This window comes from Schistocerca nitens, chromosome 4, assembly GCF_023898315.1.
Source record: "Schistocerca nitens isolate TAMUIC-IGC-003100 chromosome 4, iqSchNite1.1, whole genome shotgun sequence".
Lineage (NCBI taxonomy): Eukaryota > Metazoa > Arthropoda > Insecta > Orthoptera > Acrididae > Schistocerca > Schistocerca nitens.
Genome location: NC_064617.1, coordinates 516,407,327 through 516,428,411, shown reverse-complemented (window position 1 = coordinate 516,428,411; position 21,085 = coordinate 516,407,327). Strand labels below are relative to the sequence as shown.

Here is a 21,085-nt window from a genome sequence, read left to right as displayed (position 1 = left end):
AATGAGCTGCAGACAATTAACAGGCAGCCACCTTCGATGATGAGGGTAGGAAAGTTGGTACCACCCTTTGACAAATGTGTTAAAGTTGAAGTGGCAACTGTGTAGAGTAGTCACTGTAAGGTGTAGCTATGTGTTGCATTTAAAACATTTTTATTTTCACAGTGGTTTCCATATCATGACCCACTAGACATTTTTTAAAAAAGAAAACAAAAGAAAAGAGGCCTCTTATAGTGCAAACATTGGGACTTCACAGAGTACCTGATTTTTGTATTGCATGCTTGATATGAAGCATTGTTGCCATCTATAGTGAAAGTATCACCCATTGAAATCCAAGACCTTAATTTAGATAATAATTTCGATGCAACAGGAGGCACTCCTAACACAAAGAGTCATGAAATCTTAAGAATTAATAGTTGACATCCTTTTCCTTGGCGCAAGCACTCCCTAGTTCTGAATCAGTAGAGCTTACTAGTAGTCGTAAAATTTCAGGCTGTTGGTTTCTTGTGTGGCCCACTGCCAGTCTAGACAGCACACAAAGCCCTTCACTACAAATAATAATGGCTACTACAATGTACACACAGTATTGTTATTACCCACTTTTCTTTTGACAACTGAAATCTCCAACCTTATAAAATTTAGCGGAAGTGTGTCCTTCATAATCCAACTCAGACTGCAGTTAACAATGTTTTATTGCTGTAGAATCTGATTTTTAGAGATAATTTACTTCCTGTCTTCAACTTTTATGGTAGATCGGATTTGGATACATTTCTAAGAGTCCGACCTACTAAGGATGTGGGGAAATTTGAAGAAGGGCAAAAGAGCAGTAGTTTGCAGTTTTATGTAATAAATATATACAGTAATGATAAAATGAAATCTATCAGAGATGACAGTGTAATTCAAGAACATTTACGTGCTTGCAAAAAAACTGATCAGCAATACACACATTACAAAGTCACAAGAAATTGATTACTCTTGACACAGCTTGATGCTAGAATAATACTTTCCATCCAGTAATTTATTGACATGAGTAAGTGATGTGTGTATTTTTAGTAACAATATCTTGAGGTATTGTCAAAGATAAGGGTATTACTTTTCAGGGGTGCCAATTTACTGGCTGTCAATGCAGATGGAAATATGCCATATGACATTTGTGAAGATGAAGCTGCACTGGACTATATAGAGAGTGAGATGGCACGAAGAGGTGTTACGCAAGAACTTATTGATGAAACACGTGCTTCCACTGAAACTCAAATGCTACAAGATCTGCAGGAAGCTGTTGCCCTTGACCTGGATATTGAAGCCGCTGATCAGCAGGGAGCCACACCTGTAAGTTTAACAGAAGATAAGTCCTGAAATCTTACTAATATGGAAAAAGGTTTTCACTCAAAGCTTTGATCCTAATACAGTAATCTTTTAGTCGCATAACAATATTTTCTGCCCTACACTTTCTAGCTCACGTGGTGTAATTGATGAGCTTTGCTTACAAATCATTTATAAAAAGCAGTTACAAACAACTGATTTCAATATGGGGACAAAAAATAAAAAGTGATGGAACTCAACCTCTCATTTGTAAATCAATATTGGATGCTGCTGACAGACAGACAGACAGACAGGCAGACAGAGAGAGAGAGAGAGAGACTATGATTACGTTGTTACATTGGCTACTAAATCTTGTTTTCTGTGTTGGTGAAGTAAAGACACCAATTAAAATTGTGGAAATGTAGATTTGGTTGCTGAATTTCAGCTCCCAGTTTTCTGTCTATGTAAATTCTGTACCACATTTGCCTCATGATTAGGTTCTTGAATTGCTACTTGCTTTTTAAAATATTGATTAATATGGATGAAGTGATATTGAGCATAATGAGGGAAAAGAAGAAGATTGGGCTGACCAGAAAGTTACTAATTTTCTTTATCAAATTGAAAAGAAACATGTGTTATGTTTGTTTAATAAAAAAATATCTACAAACGCCGATATATGTTCTGAATTAACAAAATCAAACTGCTTATCAACAACTATGTATTATGTTGGTGCATAAGTTCGTAGCATTTTTCCATACATTTAATAAACACAACAGATACATATAACAGAGACTTCAGTCATCAATAATATATTCCCCTTCACTATTTACATCAATCTGCCAATGCTGGGGTAATTTTTCAATTTACTGTAGAAATTGTGTGATCTTGAGGTGAAGAACTAGAGTCCTGTTCAGAGCATGTTTTCATCTAGAAAGCAAGTCTGTTGAAGGTCATTCAGTAGAGAGTAGAAAAGATGAAAATCAGAGAGCACAAGATCGGGTGAATAATATGGGTGCAGAGTGACTTCCCATCCCATCTTCTGTATTGTGTTTTTTGTCAGTTTTGCAGAAAGCGGGCAGTCGTGATCGTGGAGTAGCATCACTTCACACTGTCTTCCTGGTCATTGTTCTTGGACTGCATCTGCAAGATGTCTCTGTTGTTGACAATAAATGTCAACAGTGATGGTTACATCTCAGGAAGCAATTCGTTGTACACCACACCACTACTGTTCCACTAGATGCATAGCATTATCTTTCGTGGATGCACACAGGTCTTAGTATGGGGTGTTGCTGCTTTGTTTGGGCTCAATCATTCCATTCTTTTTGGTATGCTAGCATAAAGACACCATTTCTCATTACCAGTAACAATACAGGTTAGGAATGGTGAGTGTTGTTTACATGCCACCTGATGATGAGCAAGCAGAGATGCATATATGATCACCAGCTGTTTTTTGTCATTTTGGCTTAGAGCATGCAGTAAAATACACAGGGTGTATACGATCCCAGGAGATCCAGGAAAAACCCGGGAATTTTTTCATCTGGGAGAAAACTGGGAAAAACCCGGGAATTTTTTAGAATTCTGGGAATTTTTCAGAGTTTTAGTTTTCTGTTAAATTTTTGTAACTTTGACTGGTAAGAACAGATACTCTAACAAAGGATATTACTGTATCCTGCTTCTGCAGAATAACACTTCAACAATAAAACATAAATGAGAGAAAAAAACAAAAATAACTTAAATTGCAAAGGAAATGTGCCATATACAACAACGACACAGTGTTCATGCAAGCGTGTGCCAACAGCAAAATGTGTCAAAGGCTTTAGGAAGACTATGCAGTGCTTCATAGCAACAAACTGCCTCCGATGAATGTGAAGTGAGAACTGTTTACATTAGATTCGTTTTAGCAGTTAAAACGGGCTCATGCGCAGTCGAGTTGCGTTTGAGCAGTATATTCTCCCGCTTCTGGCTACAGAAATGTGGCTCTTGGCTGTGCAAGCAGTCACAGCAAGCAGCTAGATGCTACAGGGGAAAAAAGAGGGTGCCAAATTCATATTCTTGTGGGGGGGGGGAACCTTGTTTCACAAAGCACCTAGCATCCAGCGCACGTTGGTCTATTGATTATTCATATGATTTTGAAATGCATCCGTGTAGGTTTTTGAACATTTTTGAACACATTTTAAGTTGATTTCTGAATGAATCATAAGTTGATTTTTGAATGCATGCATAGTGTACGTGATGTCTCTGTCAGGAGAGTCCACGTTGCATCTAGAAATAAACTTTCCGCATACAAAAGGGGCGGGGCCATACGAGCTGAGCGGATGAATGCCAATCGCTGTCTGATTATGTGGTTGATTGGGTTTGTAAATGTTCAGTGTTGTTATAATTACTAGTGAAATCCATAGATTCAGACTACCAGAGTGGAAATAAATGACTAACAGGAATAACAGGTGAGAAAGATTATGTATTATCTTCTCGGTGTATCCAAGAAAATGAAATTTTGACAGAAAATTTTTGGCCAGATCGCTACACTAGTAAGGACCAGTTGTACAGTCCCCGGCTAGCAGCCGCTTAAGTTCTATTCTGGAAGTAATGCGGAAAACGTTTGGTACGAATATGTAACAACACCTAACCGGAGAATAATCGCTGGGTAACTAAACCTGTGATTCTGACAGGGTTTGTGAAGTTAATCGGCGAACAAACTTTGACAATGGCAGGAAACAGCTACAGAATTCTTGATGACAAGATTGTTAGAACCAGGAAGGAGAGGAAACGGCGACATCACACAAATTATGGAAGAATAAGACGATTACAAATTTAGATAAAAATTTCGAAATACTACTTTTCGATCTCGTGCTTGAGAAACTGGTGTGTATGAATGAAATGTGAAACTATTTCCTAACATAAAGCTTTTTGCTTGTAGTAGGCCGTATAGGCATTTGATATTGGTACTTCGTGAATTATATTCTGTCGTGTTATAAAATGACCATTTTTGCCAAAACGGCCTCGTTTATTTGGTGTGTGTTACAAAATTGCTGGAATATTCGAAAGGCATATTTTGTTTTATCTAGCAGACAGTGACAAAATAGATGTAATCAAAATGAGAAACCACACCAGTCTTGGGTATATTATGTATTAACAGCTTTTTCAGTCTTTGATAATGACATTTCAGTTTTTCATGTACCAAAACGTTTGATGAACTTTGATGAGGTAATAGATTCTTTTGCAGAAAGGAAAGCATGCCATGTAACGCTGTAGCAAGATTAGATAGAAAAAAATTCTAGGAGCTAAGGATTGAAGAAATGTGTACTTTCTTGCTTGCCTCTTGTCTTTATTGGCTTTACGTATCCTATATTTAATTTTATGTCACACAAAACAGCAAGTTATTAGCTAATAGACAATAAAGAGTGCAAATTTTCTGAAGAGTTCTTGTTCTCCTGATTACAAATAATCCCATTCGCTATTAATTGCAAGGGTCTTTTTTTAAAAAAAAGAAATAAATAAAATAGAGAGATAGGAGAGGGGCAGGCTGTCAACAGGCTGACTGAGAGCAGGGTAGGCACCACAGGACATTTCAATTTCCACTGTCCTGTGTAGGTTTGATGGCCTCCATGACAAAATATACACGTTTCAATTCCACAGAGCGAAATACAGTGACGTGCTATAGAACAACACCGTATGAAGAGGTGTGGCACTGCACTTTGGCACACTTAAGACCAAATAACATGTCTTACATTTCCTCGAACACATATGTTTTAGAATTTTCAGAAAGATGTGTGCTACAAGATGAACACATTTTTGAAAATTTTTTTTTTTTAGTATTGACCCAGTTCACAAATATCGTAGATCTGGGGCTGATGCACAGAGCAGTCGGTAGTCTCCACGAGACCCGTGTTTACATTTCGTGATTCTGCTGTTTCCTCTTCGTTTACTCTCGTGTCAAATGAAAACAAAATTGATATCTGTGGCCGGGAGTTATCAAGTGAATTAAAATACATTCACATAATTACGGAAGGCTAAAATATGTTAGTTCCAGATTTTATTTTATTTCCACCTTTCTGACAGTCAAGCATTAACTGCCTTGTACAACAATGAAGTTATGTTTGTCTGTTTGCTAGAGAAATTTGACTTTTATTAACCTTTTCCGCAGGGGCAGTCAATGTATTTGAAACAAAATGTTCAATTCCACAGTACTGGCTAGTTTCAACTGTTTGCTGCATTTCAAGTGCATATTTTCATCTTCTAGCACATATGGCATTATGCCACAATAAAGAACCAAACATGATAGAATACAGTACTGGTGCTCCAAGAAAATTTACATCCCGAAAACCGCACTGAAAAGCTTAATATCAGGTTGAGGTCTACTTCATTGGGAATGGCTCTAAGCACTATGGGACTTAACATCTATGGTCATCAGTCCTACTTCATTGGGAATCTGGACATACGAATGTGCACTTTAAGTATGCACTTTAAATGTGCACATTTTGGTATTGTTCACAAAATTCCAATGCTTTTGCAGTATCCTCTGATGTCTTGTTTCTTTTATGACATAATGTATGATCTTTCTGTTGTGACTCGCCGATCATTTAAAGTGCCGCCGCGCAATTACGCACGTCCTCTACGTGCGGCGCTGTCTGCCTGCCAGCCATGCAGCAGCTGCGCCACCTAAGCGGCCAGCCGAGCAGCGGCCGCTAGACTGAGACTCAGTGCTTATCTGAACGCTAACGTGTACACATGTCAACTTACTCTGTGACATATATGTGTTGTTGTGTCGTTCCTAAATATACTTGTTAAACTTGAAGTTCTAACAATTGGCGACGAGGTAGTGGATTTTTCCTTTTCACCGTTGACTCACAGGGTTCCATGGCTACTGTCAAGCAACTCTTGCAAAATCTCCTTGAACAGCAAACGCTTCTAACAGCGGCGATTCGCGATTTCGTCGCGGCGTCAAATGCGGGCCGTTTCTCGTCGTTGGCTGTGCCTCCTTTTCCTCCTTACGACGAGACGGCGGAAGACTGGTCTGATTATGAAAAACGTCTTCAACAGCACTTCTTGGCATTTTATGTCTCGGACGAACAAACATGTAAGTCTCTGTTCCTTTCCTGGATTTCGCCTCAAATGTATCGGTTGTTGTCGCAATTGGCTCCTTTGAAGGATCCTGCGTCTTTGACCTATGCTGAAATGTGTTCACTTCTGTCGGTCTATTTTCAAAAGCAAACGCATGTGGTAGCCTCTCGTGTTGCCTTTTATCGTTGTCACAAACAACCCAATCAATCTTATCGCGCTTGGGCTGTTGAACTTCACGGCCTCAGTCGAAAGTGTCACTTTTTTACTGACGTTCACAAAGAATCCTATGCCGATTCCATGGTACGGGATGCTATTATCCGGTCGGCGCCCGACAAAGAAGTTCGGCAACATGCCCTTCAGTTGGCGAATCCGACTCTAGATGAAGTTCTCTCCATTGCGCAGTCTTTTGAAATTTCTCGCGCCGCTGGCGCACAAATAGAAGCGTGGGGTGACGTCGGGGAAATACAACCTCTGTGCGCTGTTGACGACGCGCGCGGCGCGTCCCCGCCGGCCGACGTGGCCGCAGTGCGCTCCCACGCGCAGCCTCGGCCAAGCCGTAAACAAACCCCTAAGAAACTGCAGCAAAATCCCCGGCAACTTCCTTCATGTCCGAGGTGTTTTACGAAACATTCACGCGAGGATTGTCCACAACGTTGGGCTGTGTGTCACAATTGCAAAAAGAAAGGTCATGTGTCTTCCGTTTGTAAATCCGACCGCATATATGACGTTCATGAACATGACGCTGATTCTGATTCTGTGTTGTCTGTCAATTGCACTTCTTCCCTTTCAGGGAAGTTATTCCTCACTGTCCAAATCCTTGGTCGAGATGTTCGCATGCAAGTGGATACCGGTTCTGCCGCCACTATAATTAATTCTCAGACGTATCTTCAGCTGGGTTCTCCACTCCTGTCCCGTCACTCGGCAATTACGGACGTACAATAAACAGAAGATTTCTCTCTTGGGACAGTTTAATGCTGAGGTATCTTACAAATCCGTCGTTCGCACTGTTCCCATATTTGTGGTCGACCAGGGCAACGCAGAAAATCTTTTTGGTTTCGATGCCTTCCGCGTTTTTGGGTTCTCCATAGATGACTCTGTCAATATTGTCTCTGACGCTATTCCTTATGCTCAACTGGATTCTTTGTCGACGACCTTTTCGTCCATTTTTTCTCCTGGGTTAGGCCGTGCACATGACTTTGCAGCTCATATCACGCTCAAACCCACTGCTCGGCCTAAGTTTTTTCGGGCTCGGCCCATTCCTGTGGCCCTTCGTGATCGGGTCAAACAGGAGTTGGATCGTCTCACTACTTCAGGGGTCTTGCTTCCTGTCACTTCCAGTGAGTGGTCCTCTCCTGTCGTTGTAGTTGCCAAGCCCAATGGTGCTATTCGTCTCTGTGGCGATTTCAAAGCCACGGTAAATGCTCAATGCCTCATCGACACTTACCCTATGCCCCGTCCTGAAGAACTGTTCACTAAACTCGCTGGAGGGCAGTATTTTTCTAAAATTGACCTGTCAGAAGCTTATCATCAACTTCCTCTCGACACTGCTTCCCGGCAGTTTCTGGTCCTTAACACGCCTTTCGGCCTCTATCAATACCAACGCTTGCCATTCGGGGTTGCTAGCGCCCCTGCTCTCTTTCAGCGATTCTTGGAACAATTATTGCTCCCTGTCCCTGGGTGTATCAATTACATGGACGACATTGTTGTCACGGGCTCCACCACTGACGAACATCTTCAAAATCTCCACACACTTTTTAATGTCTTACAGACTGCAGGTCTTAAGTGTAATCTTCAGAAATCACAATTTTTTCAGGCATCTATCACGTACTTGGGGTTTCAACTCTCTCGGGATGGTATTCATCCGCTTCAACAAACTGTCGCTGCGATCGATGCCCTTCCTCGCCCTACGTCTGTTAAGGAACTGCAGGCCTTCTTGGGGAAAATAGCATACTATCACAAGTTTTTACCGTCTGCAGCATCGGTGGCTCAGCCGTTGCATCGCCTGTTGCATAAAAACGTGCCTTTTCACTGGTCCGCGTCATGTGACGCGGCTTTCCAGAAATTGAAGACTATGCTGATACAGGCCCCGTGCCTAGCTACTTATCGACCTGGCCAACATCTTGTCCTTGCAACAGACGCCTCTCAATACGGGGTTGGGGCAGTCCTTGCGCACCGTTTTTCTGACGGTTCGGAACAACTCATTGCTTATGCCTCCAAAACGCTCACGGATGCCCAACAAAAGTATTCTCAGATTGAGAAAGAAGCTTTGGCCATCATTTATGCTCTTCATAAGTTTGGTGTTTTTCTCTATGGCACAAAATTTCATCTTGTTACGGATCACAAACCACTTGTTTCCTTGTTTCACCCATCAACGTCACTTCCCGACAAGGCTGCACACCGCCTCCAGCGTTGGGCTCTTTACTTGTCCCGTTTCAACTATGAGATTCATTTCCGGCCAACGGCTCAACATGCGAATGCTGATGCTTTGTCTCGCCTCCCCATGGGCCCTGATCAGGCATTCGATAGGGACGAACTTTTGTGTTTCCACCTGGATGTTGCCGAGCAGCGGGTTGTGGACGGGTTCCCCATCACTGGGGACAGGCTGGCGGCTGCTACGGGTTCTGACCCTACCCTCTCCCAGGTTTTACGCTGTATTCAGACGGGTTGGCCCGATCGCCCGTCCGCTAAGACTTCTGATCTGTTGCGGAACTACTATCCTTTGCGCTACCGCCTCATGGCTAGGGATGGTGTTATCCTCCTCTCCACTGACAATGTTTCGCCACGTGTTGTGGTCCCCGTGTCTTTGCGTGCTTCGGTCTTGCGCCTCCTTCACCAGGGGCACTGGGGTGTGTCTCGCACCAAATCTCTGGCGCGCCGTCATGTGTACTGGCCTGGCATCGACTCTGAAATAGTACACATGGTCGCTGCCTGCGGCCCTTGTGCGTCACAGGCCGCTGCCCCGAAGTCATCTTTGTCACCGTGGCCTTCGCCTGAGAAGCCCTGGGAGCGCATTCATGCTGATTTTGCGGGACCCTTTTTAGGTACTTATTGGCTCCTTGTAATTGACGCCTACTCTAACTTTCCTTTCATTGTCCGTTGCACGTCACCTACCACCGCGGCAACCACCAGTGCTCTCGCCCGCATTTTTTCTTTGGAAGGCCTCCCCTCTACTCTTGTTACTGATAATGGTCCGCAATTTGCCTCTTCTGACTTTGCGGATTTTTGTGCTCGTCACGGTGTTATGCATGTCATGGCCCCGCCGTTCCATCCACAATCCAACGGTGAGGCTGAACGACTGGTCCGCACGTTTAAGGCTCAGATGCGGAAACTTCTGACTTCTTCTGCTGCAGATGAGGCGCTTCTCCAGTTCCTGGCATCTTACCGTTTCACCCCCATGGGCGATCACAGCCCGGCTGAGCTCTTACATGGCCGACAGCCCCGCACTCTACTTCATCTTCTGCGGCCTCCCACCTCCCGGCCGCGGGTGCCTTCACTTGGCCGGTTCACCGCTGACGACCTCGTCTGGGTACGGGGATATGGCAGGCGGCCAAAATGGAGCCCGGGCCGCATCTTAAGACACCGTGGCAGACGCCTGTATGAAATCCAGACGGACACAGGTGTTGCAGTGCGTCATTCGGACCAGCTTCAGCCTCGGGTGCCAGAAACACCTGTTCCGAATGCCGCCACACCACCTTTGACTCTCCCTGATGCTCGGGATCTTGGCACATCTCCATACTCACAACGCCGCCCTCTACCCGTCATCGCGATGCCAGCACCAGAACGGATGCCACCAGAAGACGTGCCCATGCGGGAACCGGAGGACCATCCAGTGTCAGAGTACATCTACTCGCCTCCTCCTCCAACAGACGCTGACACATCGCCCATGTCTCCTGTCATATCAACTGGACTTGCCGCAACGGGCAGATTGGTGCGTGGGGCCCCAGCAGATTCGACCCCTACGTCTCCTGTCATCTTGACCCGTTATCATCGGGGACACTTCCGTCCGTACGGGAAGCCTCCTCCTCGAGACTTTACGACGAGTCAAACAACGCCTATGGACATCAGCCATCTCCAGGACACATCCATCAAGACCGGTGCAACAATTTCAAAGGGGGGAAAAGTGTTGTGACTCGCCGATCATTTAAAGTGCCGCCGCGCAATTACGCACGTCCTCTACGTGCGGTGCTGTCTGCCTGCCAGCCATGCAGCAGCTGCGCCACCTAAGCGGCCAGCCGAGCAGCGGCCGCTAGACTGAGACTCAGTGCTTATCTGAACGCTAACGTGTACACATGTCAACTTACTCTGTGACATATGTGTTGTTGTGTCGTTCCTAAATATACTTGTTAAACTTGAAGTTCTAACACTTTCACTGTTTTACACGTACATACATACGGGCTTCCTACGTCATGGTAGCTGCGTAAGCGCAGTGTCGCCTGTTATCTGGACTTTCTAGCAACTGCTGAAACAAACGTATTCCTAACAGGTCACGGGAAAATATTGCGAATGGTAGTTTGAAAAGCGTTACTTCCAAAGTAAATATCCTTTTATGTAAGTTGAACTATGTGTGAGATTGTACCATGAATTTCTTAAATCAAAGAGCGTTTGACTCTCATTTAAAAATCAACTCTTTGATGACAAGCCATTTAGAAGAATTTCGAACCCTGGAGATCAGACATTTATGTCATTATTAAAAATTTTACTGGCACATTTGTGTGATATATCTTGAAGTGTAACACATGCAAAAAAATTAACATTATATGTGAAAGCTTAGCTTCTCTTGCAGCTTATTAACCTTAGAGACCAATTTCATATGTGAAAGCTTTACTTTTCTTGTAACAACACTATGAATATTAATTTAAACTATTAACTTTCCCTGTTTTTGTGTTTGTGCTACTTAACAGTGATGTTGCTGTGAGCTGACTACATCCCTTGTCCTATGCTCTGAATATCCGCTGTCCATCGACTGGCAAGATCACGCGCCATGAGCTATGAGTGGCTTACAACAGCGCATCACAATCTTGATTTCAATGATTCGGAAAGTAACATGCTGTGTTTGGTGGAATTCCAATGTATACTTTCGTAATACGAAAATACACAGCGTGCATGTTGCTGCACATCAAAGATATTTCCAAAACATGTTGTTTTCCCTATGTTTCTAAGTGCCAGGAAATTCTACGCCCGTGTATAAAACCATAATCATCCAAAGGATTGATAAGTTTTGCAGTTTCGAGGGAAAATATACTGTCACTTAACACGGAAAAAGTGAGTTTTCACCCAGGGGAAAGGGTATTTTTAACCGGGAAATCTGGGAAAAATCCAGGATTTCCCCCCCCCCCCCCCCCTTGTTCGCATATACACCCTGCTGTTGTAGCTAACAATGCATCTAGTCCTCACTGGCTAGATGGTACTGGGGATTTTACTTCCACCTTTTCCGAGCTATCCATTTCTCCTTTTGCTTAATCATGCATGGTGAAACACACTGGGTGTGCTCTACAAAATTTAGGTACTGCTGATTTCTTTAAAAATATATGGGCTTGAAACCCTGTTTCACAACCTAATGTAGGTTCAAACAGTTGATTGTGCTGTGCATATAACTATCAAGTTCTTTGAATGGAATCCTGGTTGAAGCTAGACCCATTTGTGCTTGAATTTGGAAATGAAAATGCCCCAAAATATCTGAGCCAAAAATTTTAGTTCTTGTCCAAGATTATTTCTAACAGGTTTAGTTGCCTAGTTAAATCTTTATACTGAACTTGGACTATGAGCCAACTCCGCAGTGGGATAGACTGACTGTTGTACGTCCCCACTCTGTGCTGAAGATACCACAGCTGTGATGAGCCGATGCTTTGGTATATGTCTACATTAATCAGATGTGATTGCAGTATCAAATTGGAATTGTGCCATTTCTCCCCCAATTTCCAGTTTCAGATAGTTTCTCCAGCATGTCTGCTGCTGCTATTGGTATCGGCAAGATAAGAGTGCAGCAAGCTGGTGGCTGTTGTTGTTTCTCACTGGCCAAGGCAGACACTTGCTAGATGCTCCAGTTTGTGGCATGAAAAAGAGGTAATGTCACGAAACAGGCAGTGACATTGTTGATGCATTGCACCACAATCTGGACATGATTTGTTTCACTAACTTTTCTGAGACTCTTAGAAAGTGATATGGAGGGAACTTAAATATGACCTTCTACTCACTTTGGAACATGCTAACAGCAAACAAAGTGGATCTGTATGTGTGCATCTACCAACGATAAGGGGTATAGGTTGCTTACTGCTTAACTGGTGCTCTAATTACTGAATCCCATCTCGTCAGACTAATAGACGATTCAGTGCTTGATATTGTATATCACAGTGGTGACTACTGCTAAGAAGGAAGTCAACACCAGTAATATCATTAAACATAGCTTGCATTAATGCTGTTACTTCAAGAGCTTTGACAGGTTTAGCACATAGCTAAGGATTGTATCAGATGACTTTAAAGCCTTCTCACTAAGTTATCTATCGGGAGCTAGATGTATAATAACATAACAGATTAATGATTCCATTTACAATGTGTCATACTGTTTACAGGAAAAATCTCACTTGCTTGTTAAGCCCTGCAATTCAGCAGTGCTTGCTGCACATGTTTGCTTACATTGCTTAACACATCGGTTAAATTTAAGCTTAGAGTTTGGCGATTGCAATAGTGAGTCAGCAAAATACAAACGTCAGAAAAGTTCAAACTACTGGGGTCCAAGAGTGGAAAAATGCATGTAGCTTTTGCATCACTTCATACAATTTATCACCAGAAGACAGTAAAAGTGTTCGCTGATATTAAAGCTTTGTTATTTGATTCACCTTGCAGTGAAGAACAAAACAATGTAAATGTACTTCCCAACTCTTGTTTGTCTTGTCAAAGCAGGTGATTGACTGAGGGCAAAGTGATCTACATCTACATATATACTCTGCTAGCCACCAAGCGGTGTGTGGCGGAGGGCACAATTCACGCCAAAGTCATATTTCTCCCCCTCTGTTCCACTCGCAGATCGCGCGAAGGAAAAACAACTGTCTGAGCGCCTCAGTATGAGCTCTAATTTCCCTTGTCTTTGAATGGTGATCATTGCACGTTTTGAAAGTTGGTGGTAATAATATGTGCCTCTAAATTCTCAGTGAAGATCAGATTATGGAATTTAGTGAGCAGCCCCTTCCCTTTAGCGTGCCGTCTATCTACAAGTCCGTCCCACTTCAAACTTTCTATGAGATTTGTAACGCTCTCGCGATGGCTAAATGTACCAGTCACGAATCTTGCCGCTCTTCTTTGGACTTTCTCAATCTCTTGAATCAGACTCAACTGGTAAAGGTCCCATACAGACAAACAGTAATCTAAGACTGGACGAACTAACTTATTGTAAGCTATTTCCTTTGTTGAAGGACTGCATCGCTTCAGGATTCTACCAATAGACCGCAATCTAGAGATCGCCTTACCCGTTACTTGTGCAATCTGATCATTCCGTTTGAGATAATTTCGAATAGTCACACCCAGATACTTCATGGATGTTACCACTTCCAAAGACTGGGCATTTATTTTGTGCTTGTACATTAATGGGGATTTTTGCCTTGTTATACGCAGTAGGTTACTGTTATAACCTTTAATCACCAATAATTGCGTGGATATTCAAACACACTCACTTCGAAACAATAGCTGGTTACATGATAACAACTCAGTATCTCTCATTCGACTGCCGTGCCGTGACATGCGGCCAGCGCCGTTCGTAGCTAGGTGGCGCTCCCGCGCTCAGCCGAGTTGTGGAGTGCCTCTATCGCCGTTTGTGCGTACTGTCGTGGCGGCACTTTTAAATGTCGTGGCACTGTCACAACACTTTTCCCCCCTTGAAAAAAAAAAAAACACTCATTTCCTTGGAGACATGGACAGTGCGGAGACATCCATGGCCTCTTGTGAGGCCCCGAGAACATCCCGCGGAGAGACCCGAGAGTATGGTCGAAAATGTCCAGGACAGAAGCTCGCGCGTGGAACGTGCCTCCTGGACGAGATGATGGGTGAAAATTCCGGAGCAGCAGCCATAGGTGTCGTGGACCTGGGGGTGTGCTCCAGCGAGATGGATCCCGGAGAAGGCGGCGTCGCGACTGGGGCCGGTTCCGGCGTACTCGGAAGTGGTAGCGACGTCGGCTGCATCAACACGTACGGTAGATCGGCAGCAGCGACAGGACTGGCTTCTCGGGCTGGTCGAGGCGAAGGAAGGGGCGATGGCACCGGCGTGGCCACCACTCGTGGGCGCATATGGTCGTAGTGGCGAACAACCATGCCGTCGTCCGTACGTATTTCACAAAGCCGGCAGCCACGAAGAGCCTTGACCACCCCTGGAATCCATTTAGGGCGAGATCCATACTCTCGTGCCCACACGTCGACGCCCACAGAATATTTTCCCGCACTAGGGGACATGGCACAAGGCCTGACAGGGTGAAGCAGGTGCAGTAGAGTGCGCAGTTGGCGGCCATGCAAGAGTTCAGCAGGGCTGCGATCACCCAGAGGCGTGAAGCGATAAGAACTCAGAAATTGCAGCAGAGCGTCGTCTGTGGAAAAATCACTAAGGAATTGTTTCATCTGGCTTTTGAAAGTGCGGACAAGGCGCTCGACCTCCCCATTCGATTGCGGATGGAAGGGCGGTGCTGTAACATGATGAATCCCTTGTTCAGTACAAAAAGCACGGAAGGCCTGCGAAGAGAACTGAGGGCCATTGTCCGTGACGATCGTGGATGGAAGACCTTCTAGCGCAAAGATTTTGGACAAAGCCAGCGTCGTCACCGCAGTGGTGGGTGACGGTCATCAAACAACAAACGGAAACTTCGAGAAGGCGTCAATCAACAGTAGCCAATAAGTACCGAGGAAGGGGCCGGCAAAGTCAGCGTGCACCCGTTCCCATGGCTGCGCCGGATCAGGCCACGGAGAGGGCATTGTATGAGGTGCAGCCAGTTATTGAGCACACTGTCCACACGCAGCAACCATGTGGGCGATGTCCGTATCAGTACCGGGCCAATAAAAGTTCCTGCGGGCCAGGGACTTAGTCCAAGAAATTCCCCAATGGCCTTCATGCAACAGTTTGAGAACATCTTTGCGAAGAGAGGCTGGCACCACAACCCGTGGAGATGCGCCATCCGTGGCCAGAAGAACAACACCATCACGAACAGACAGATGAAGGCGCAAGGCATGGTAGTTGCGAAGAGGATCCGATGCCCAGCCCTTGGTCCTGTCCGGCCAACCCCGTTGAACAGAACCGATCACCTGACACAGGACCAGGTCCCGCGCAGTAGCCGACGCTACTTGCGAACCTGTAAGTGGAAAACCCTCGACCGCACAACGTTCTTCCTCATCAATGTGGAAACAGAGTAGTTCATCACGATCGAAAACCGGGTCGGGGCCCATCGGCAATCGCAACAATGCGTCAGCGTTGGCGTGCTGGGCCGTGGGGCGATAGTGAATCTCATAGTGAAAACAAGACAGGTATAAGGCCCAATGTTGCAGGCGGTGAGCTGCCTTATCCAGAAGTGACGCCGATGGAGAGTAACGCCGTTGCGCATCGTTGAGGGTCTTCGAAGCATAGGCGATGGGTCGTTCCGACCCATCCTCATACCGATGGGTGAGAACAGCCCCTAGGCCATACTGTGACGCGTCAGTCGCCAGAACCAAGTGCTGACCCGGACGGAATGTGGCAAGACAAGGCACCGACTGCAAATGAGCCTTCAGGCGGACAAAAGCCAGCTCACACTCGTCGGACCAACAGAAAGGGACGTTTTTGCTTAACAGCTAATGCTAATGCAGAGGATGAGCTACCGCCGCTGCGGATGGAATGAATTTGTGATAATAAGCAATCTTGCCTAGAAACGCCTGAAGTTCTTTGACCGTAGACGGCCGGGGTAGAGCGTTAATGGGCGCAACGTGCTGACGTTGAGGACGTATACCCTCACGGGACAAGTGGAAACCGAGATACACAATGGAGGGTTGGAAGAACTGTGACTTGTCCAGATTGCACTTCAACCCAGCTGAATGCAAAACCCGAAGCATTGAACGCAGATTGTGAAGGTGCTCCTCAGTGGAGGCCCCCGTGACAACAATGTCATCCAGATAGTTGATGCAGCTGGGAACGGAAGCCGTGAGCTGTTCCAAAAACCTTTGAAAAATGGCCGGCACGCTAGCGACGCCAAATGGTAACCGCTGGTACTGATACAACCCACAAGGAGTGTTGATGACGAGAAATTCCTTGGAAGAAGCATCCAACGGCAACTGATGGTACGCCTCCGATAAATCAAGTTTGGAAAAGAACTGGCCCCCAGCGAGCTTGGTAAATAACTCCTCAGGACGGGGAAGAGGATAAGTGTCAATGAGGCTCTGAGTATTGACGGTGGCTTTAAAATCACCACACAATCGCAGACTCCCGTTTGGTTTAGAAACCACCACGATTGGCGATGCCCATTCGCTGGAGGTAACAGGAAGGAGAATCCCTGAAGCTGTTAACCTGTCTATCTCAGCCTTGACAGGTGCACGCAACACCACCGGAATAGGGCGTGCCCGGAAAAACTTAGGGCGAGCTGTAGGTGTAAGAGTAATGTGGGCTTCAAAATCCTTGGCACGACCCAGACCAGCAGAGAACACGGACGAAAATTCAGAACACAATCCATCCAGCTGTTGATACGGAGTATCCTCAGATATGAGGTGCACATCATCATCAATGGAGAACCCGAACAACTGGAAAGCATCATAAGTGAACAGGTTTTCGGTGCCCGCATGATCCACCACATAAAACGTGAGGGGCCTAACAACAGACTTGTAGGCAGTGGAAGCATCAAACTGGCCAATGATAGGACTTTTCTGTTTATTATAAGTTCGCAGATTTCGCGTAACTGGAGACAAGGGAGGGGAGCCCAACTCCAAATACGTGCGAGAATTAATGAGAGTTACTGCAGAGCCAGTGTCCACTTGCATGCGAATGTCTTTATCCAGAACACGGGCAGTAACAAACAACTTATTTGTTTGAGAAAGCACACAGTTAACATCCATGTCCAATACCTCGGCCCCCTCAACAGGAACTTTAGGGGACTGACACACAGAAGCAATGTGGCCTTTTTTCCTACATGAATTACACGTGGCCCAACGTTTCGGACACGCTGGCCTGTCATGCTGTATGAAACAATATGGACAAGAAGGAAGTGCGGAACGAACCTGCTTCTGTGGTTGCTGTTTGCGCTGCAAGCGTTGCGGCCCAACGCGACGTTGTTTACACGAGTGAACCGCCGCCACGTCTTCATTCTCCTGTGAAACAGGCAAATTGTCCGCGTCGAAAGTTGACTGTACAGCGCCTACATCACACCACGCGTCTATTTGCACACCAGCAGCGTGAGACACTTCAAAGGATTGAGCGATGCTTAGAACTTCTGACAACGATGGGTTTGGCAGTTGTAAGGCATGTCGCCGAACTTCTTTATCAGGAACCAGCCGTAGAATAGCATCCCTAACCATTGAATCAGCACAAGACTCATGATGAGTGTCCATGACAAACTGACATTTCCTACTCAGACCGTGTAGTTCCGCCGCCCAAGGCCGGTAAGATTGATGGGCCTGTTTACGACACAGGTAGAACGCCACACGGGTGGCAACGACGTGGGTGTTTTTGTGGTAATAGTTAGACAATAAGTCACCCATTTCTTGGAAGGACAGGGAGGCAGGTTCCCGCAGAGGGGCTAACTGAGATAGCAGCTGATAGATCCGTGGGGAAATCCAAGATAGAAATAATGACTTACACATAGGAGTGTCGACAACACAGAAAGCCAAGAAGTGTTGCCGCAAACGCTTCTCATAATCCTCCCAGTCTTCAGCGGCCTCATCGTAAGGAGGGAATGGAGGCGGAGAAGAGGAAGACAGACGATGAGTAAGCGACGTCGACAACGCCTGAATAGCAGCCGTCAGCTGTGTTTGTTGTTCAATGAGCGCTTGCATAAGCTGTTCCATGTCTGCCCCGTCACGAACACACAAATCCACAACGCAGTGAAAATATCCGACCTCGTCGCCAAAAAGTGTTATAACCTTTAATCACCAATAATTGCGTGGATATTCAAACACACTCACTTAGAAACAATAGCTGGTTGCATGATAACAACTCAGTATCTCTCATTCGATTGCCGTGCCGTGACATGCGGCCGGCGCCGTTCGTAGCTAGGTGGCGCTCCCGCGCTCAGCCGAGTTGCGGAGCGCCTCTATCGCCATTTGCGCGTACTGTCGTGGCGGCACTTTTAAATGTCGTGGCACTGTCACAACAATTACACTTACTGATATTGAAAGATAACTGCCAGTCATTACACCACGCATTTATTTTCTGCAAATTCTCATTGATTTGTTCACAACTTCTGTGTGCTACTACTTTCCTGTAGACTACAGCATCATCGGCAAATAGTCTAATGCTGCTGTCAATACCATCAACCAGATCATTCATGTAAATCGTAAAAAGCAGTGGACCCATTATGCTGCCCTAGGGTACACCTGAAGTTACGCTTGTTTCTGTTGAAGTCACCCCTTTCGGGACGACATACTGCTCCTTGTCTGTTAGAAAACTTAGTATCCAACCACATATGTCATCAGATAGACCATAAGTGCGCACTTTTTGGAGCAAGCGGCAGTGCAGAACTGAGTCGAACGTGATTCGAAAGTTGAGAAATATGGCATCAACCTGGGAGCCGGTATCTAGAGCGTGTTGTATATCATGCGCAAAGAGGGCCAGCTGTGTCTTGCATGGCGACTGTTTCCCAAAACCTTGCTGGTTTCTGCAGATGAGCTTCTCAGTGTATATGAAGGTCATTATGTCTGAACACAAAATATGTTCCACGATTCTACAACAAATTGATGTCAGTGAAATTGGCTAGTAATTATGTGCATCCGATTTTCTACCATTTTTATAGATTGCTATGACCTGGGGCTTCTTCCAGTCCCATGGAACTTTCCGCTGTTCCAATGATCTCTGATAGATTATGGATAAGAGTGGTGCTGTATTTGTAGCATAGTCAACATAAAATCTTACGGGGAAACTGTCTGGGCCAGATGCCTTCTTGGCATCTAAGGATCTTAACTGTTTTACAATCCCAGATACACCAAACACTATGTCAGCCACCCATGTGTTTGTTCGATAATTGAAAGGGGGAATGGTGCTGCAGTCCTCTCCCGTAAACGAGTTTTTGAAAGCTAGTTTTAGAATTTCGGCCTTCTGTTTATCATCATCAGTTACATTACCCATACTGTCAGCAAGAAAAGGTATTGAATTATTTGTAGTATTCATAGATTTTACGTACAACCAAAATTTTTGGGGGTTATTTTTAGAATCTGCAGATAAAATATTGCTTTCAAATTCGTTAAAAGAATCTGTTTGCCAGCGGGGCAGTGACTATGTTTAAAATGACTGTGCAAAATTCTCTGCTTTCTCAGCAACTTCCTAATATGTTTGTTGTACCAAGGTGGATTCTTTCCCTCCCCTACATTTTAGCTAGGCACATACTTCTCTAGCATATGGTGGACAATACCTTTAAATTCCGGCCAAAGATGCTCAGTATGTTTGTGTCCTGTGGTGAATGCTTGAAGCTGACTATGAAGATATTCATTAATGACACTTTTATTTGCTTTCCCAAACAAGAAAGCTGTACGCTGTTTCTTTGGTTTTTTTGCAACTTCCACTGACATAGAAGCCACAATGACAATATGGTCACTAATACCTTCTTCTAGATTAACTTTCTCAAAAAGATCAGTTCTGTTTGTTGCCAAGATTTCTAATATGTTCCCATCTCAAGTTGGTTTTCTAACCAATTGCTCAAGGTTGTATGTTGAGAGCATTCCTAGAATAACTTCATATGAATCTTTGCTTCTGCCCCTGTGAGAAACGTGTAATTTTCCTAGTCAATGGATGCCAGATTAAAGTCTCCACCTATAACTAATGGATAATTTGGATATTTACTTCCTATGTACTGAAGACCATCCCTGAAACGTCCTGCGACGTTTGTTGCGGATGCTGGTGGTCTATAAAAACATCCAAATGCAATGGTCAATCCTTGTGTGATTGACAGCTTTATCCAGACTATTTCACAGTCCGACCCAGTATCGATTTCAACTGCGTTTAAACAGCGTTTAACTGCAATGAACACACCACCTCCCATAGCATCAGTCCTATCCTTCCTAAACATTGTCCAATCCGAGTTTAAAATTTCACTGCTTTTTATGTCTGGTTTCAACCAGCTTTCAGTACCTAATACAATATTGACATTGCTACTGTTTATTTCGGAGAGTAACTCAGGGATCTTGCTACAGACACTTCGACAATTTCCGAACATGAGATTAAGCATATTTATATCCTTTGGAATGACCTGTTTAGGAAAACTAACAATTTTTACTGTTGGCACACCCACATCAGTGACATGAACTGGTAATTTTTCAGGACAATGGTTTGTTTCGCATGGGGAGAAACCTAATCTTTTTTTTTTTAAAAAAAAAAACTCTTGTGCATGCCACAAGTACTGTGCTACCTATGTAGCTGCTTCCTGTGTGTAGTGCACCCCTGATCTATCGAGGGGTGTCCTGTAACCTTCCACCCCATAGCGTATGTCGAGGAATCTACAACCATTTTCGTCACAGAGTCGATGTAGCCTCTGGTTTAGATTTCCCGCTCGACTCCAAACGAGAAGACCCCGGTCCACCC

At 44.8% G+C, this 21,085-nt stretch overlaps 1 protein-coding gene across 1 annotated transcript in view; it reads left to right on the top strand.

The window, feature by feature from the left end:
• The window catches only part of LOC126251481 (protein phosphatase 1 regulatory subunit 16A), an 83,379-nt gene that overhangs the window by 31,578 nt on the left and 30,716 nt on the right, over positions 1 to 21,085 (top strand). The window contains exon 5 of the mRNA XM_049951928.1: positions 1,098 to 1,326. Within this exon, the coding sequence (XP_049807885.1) occupies positions 1,098 to 1,326 (229 nt within the window). The remainder of the gene's footprint in view (positions 1 to 1,097; positions 1,327 to 21,085) is intronic.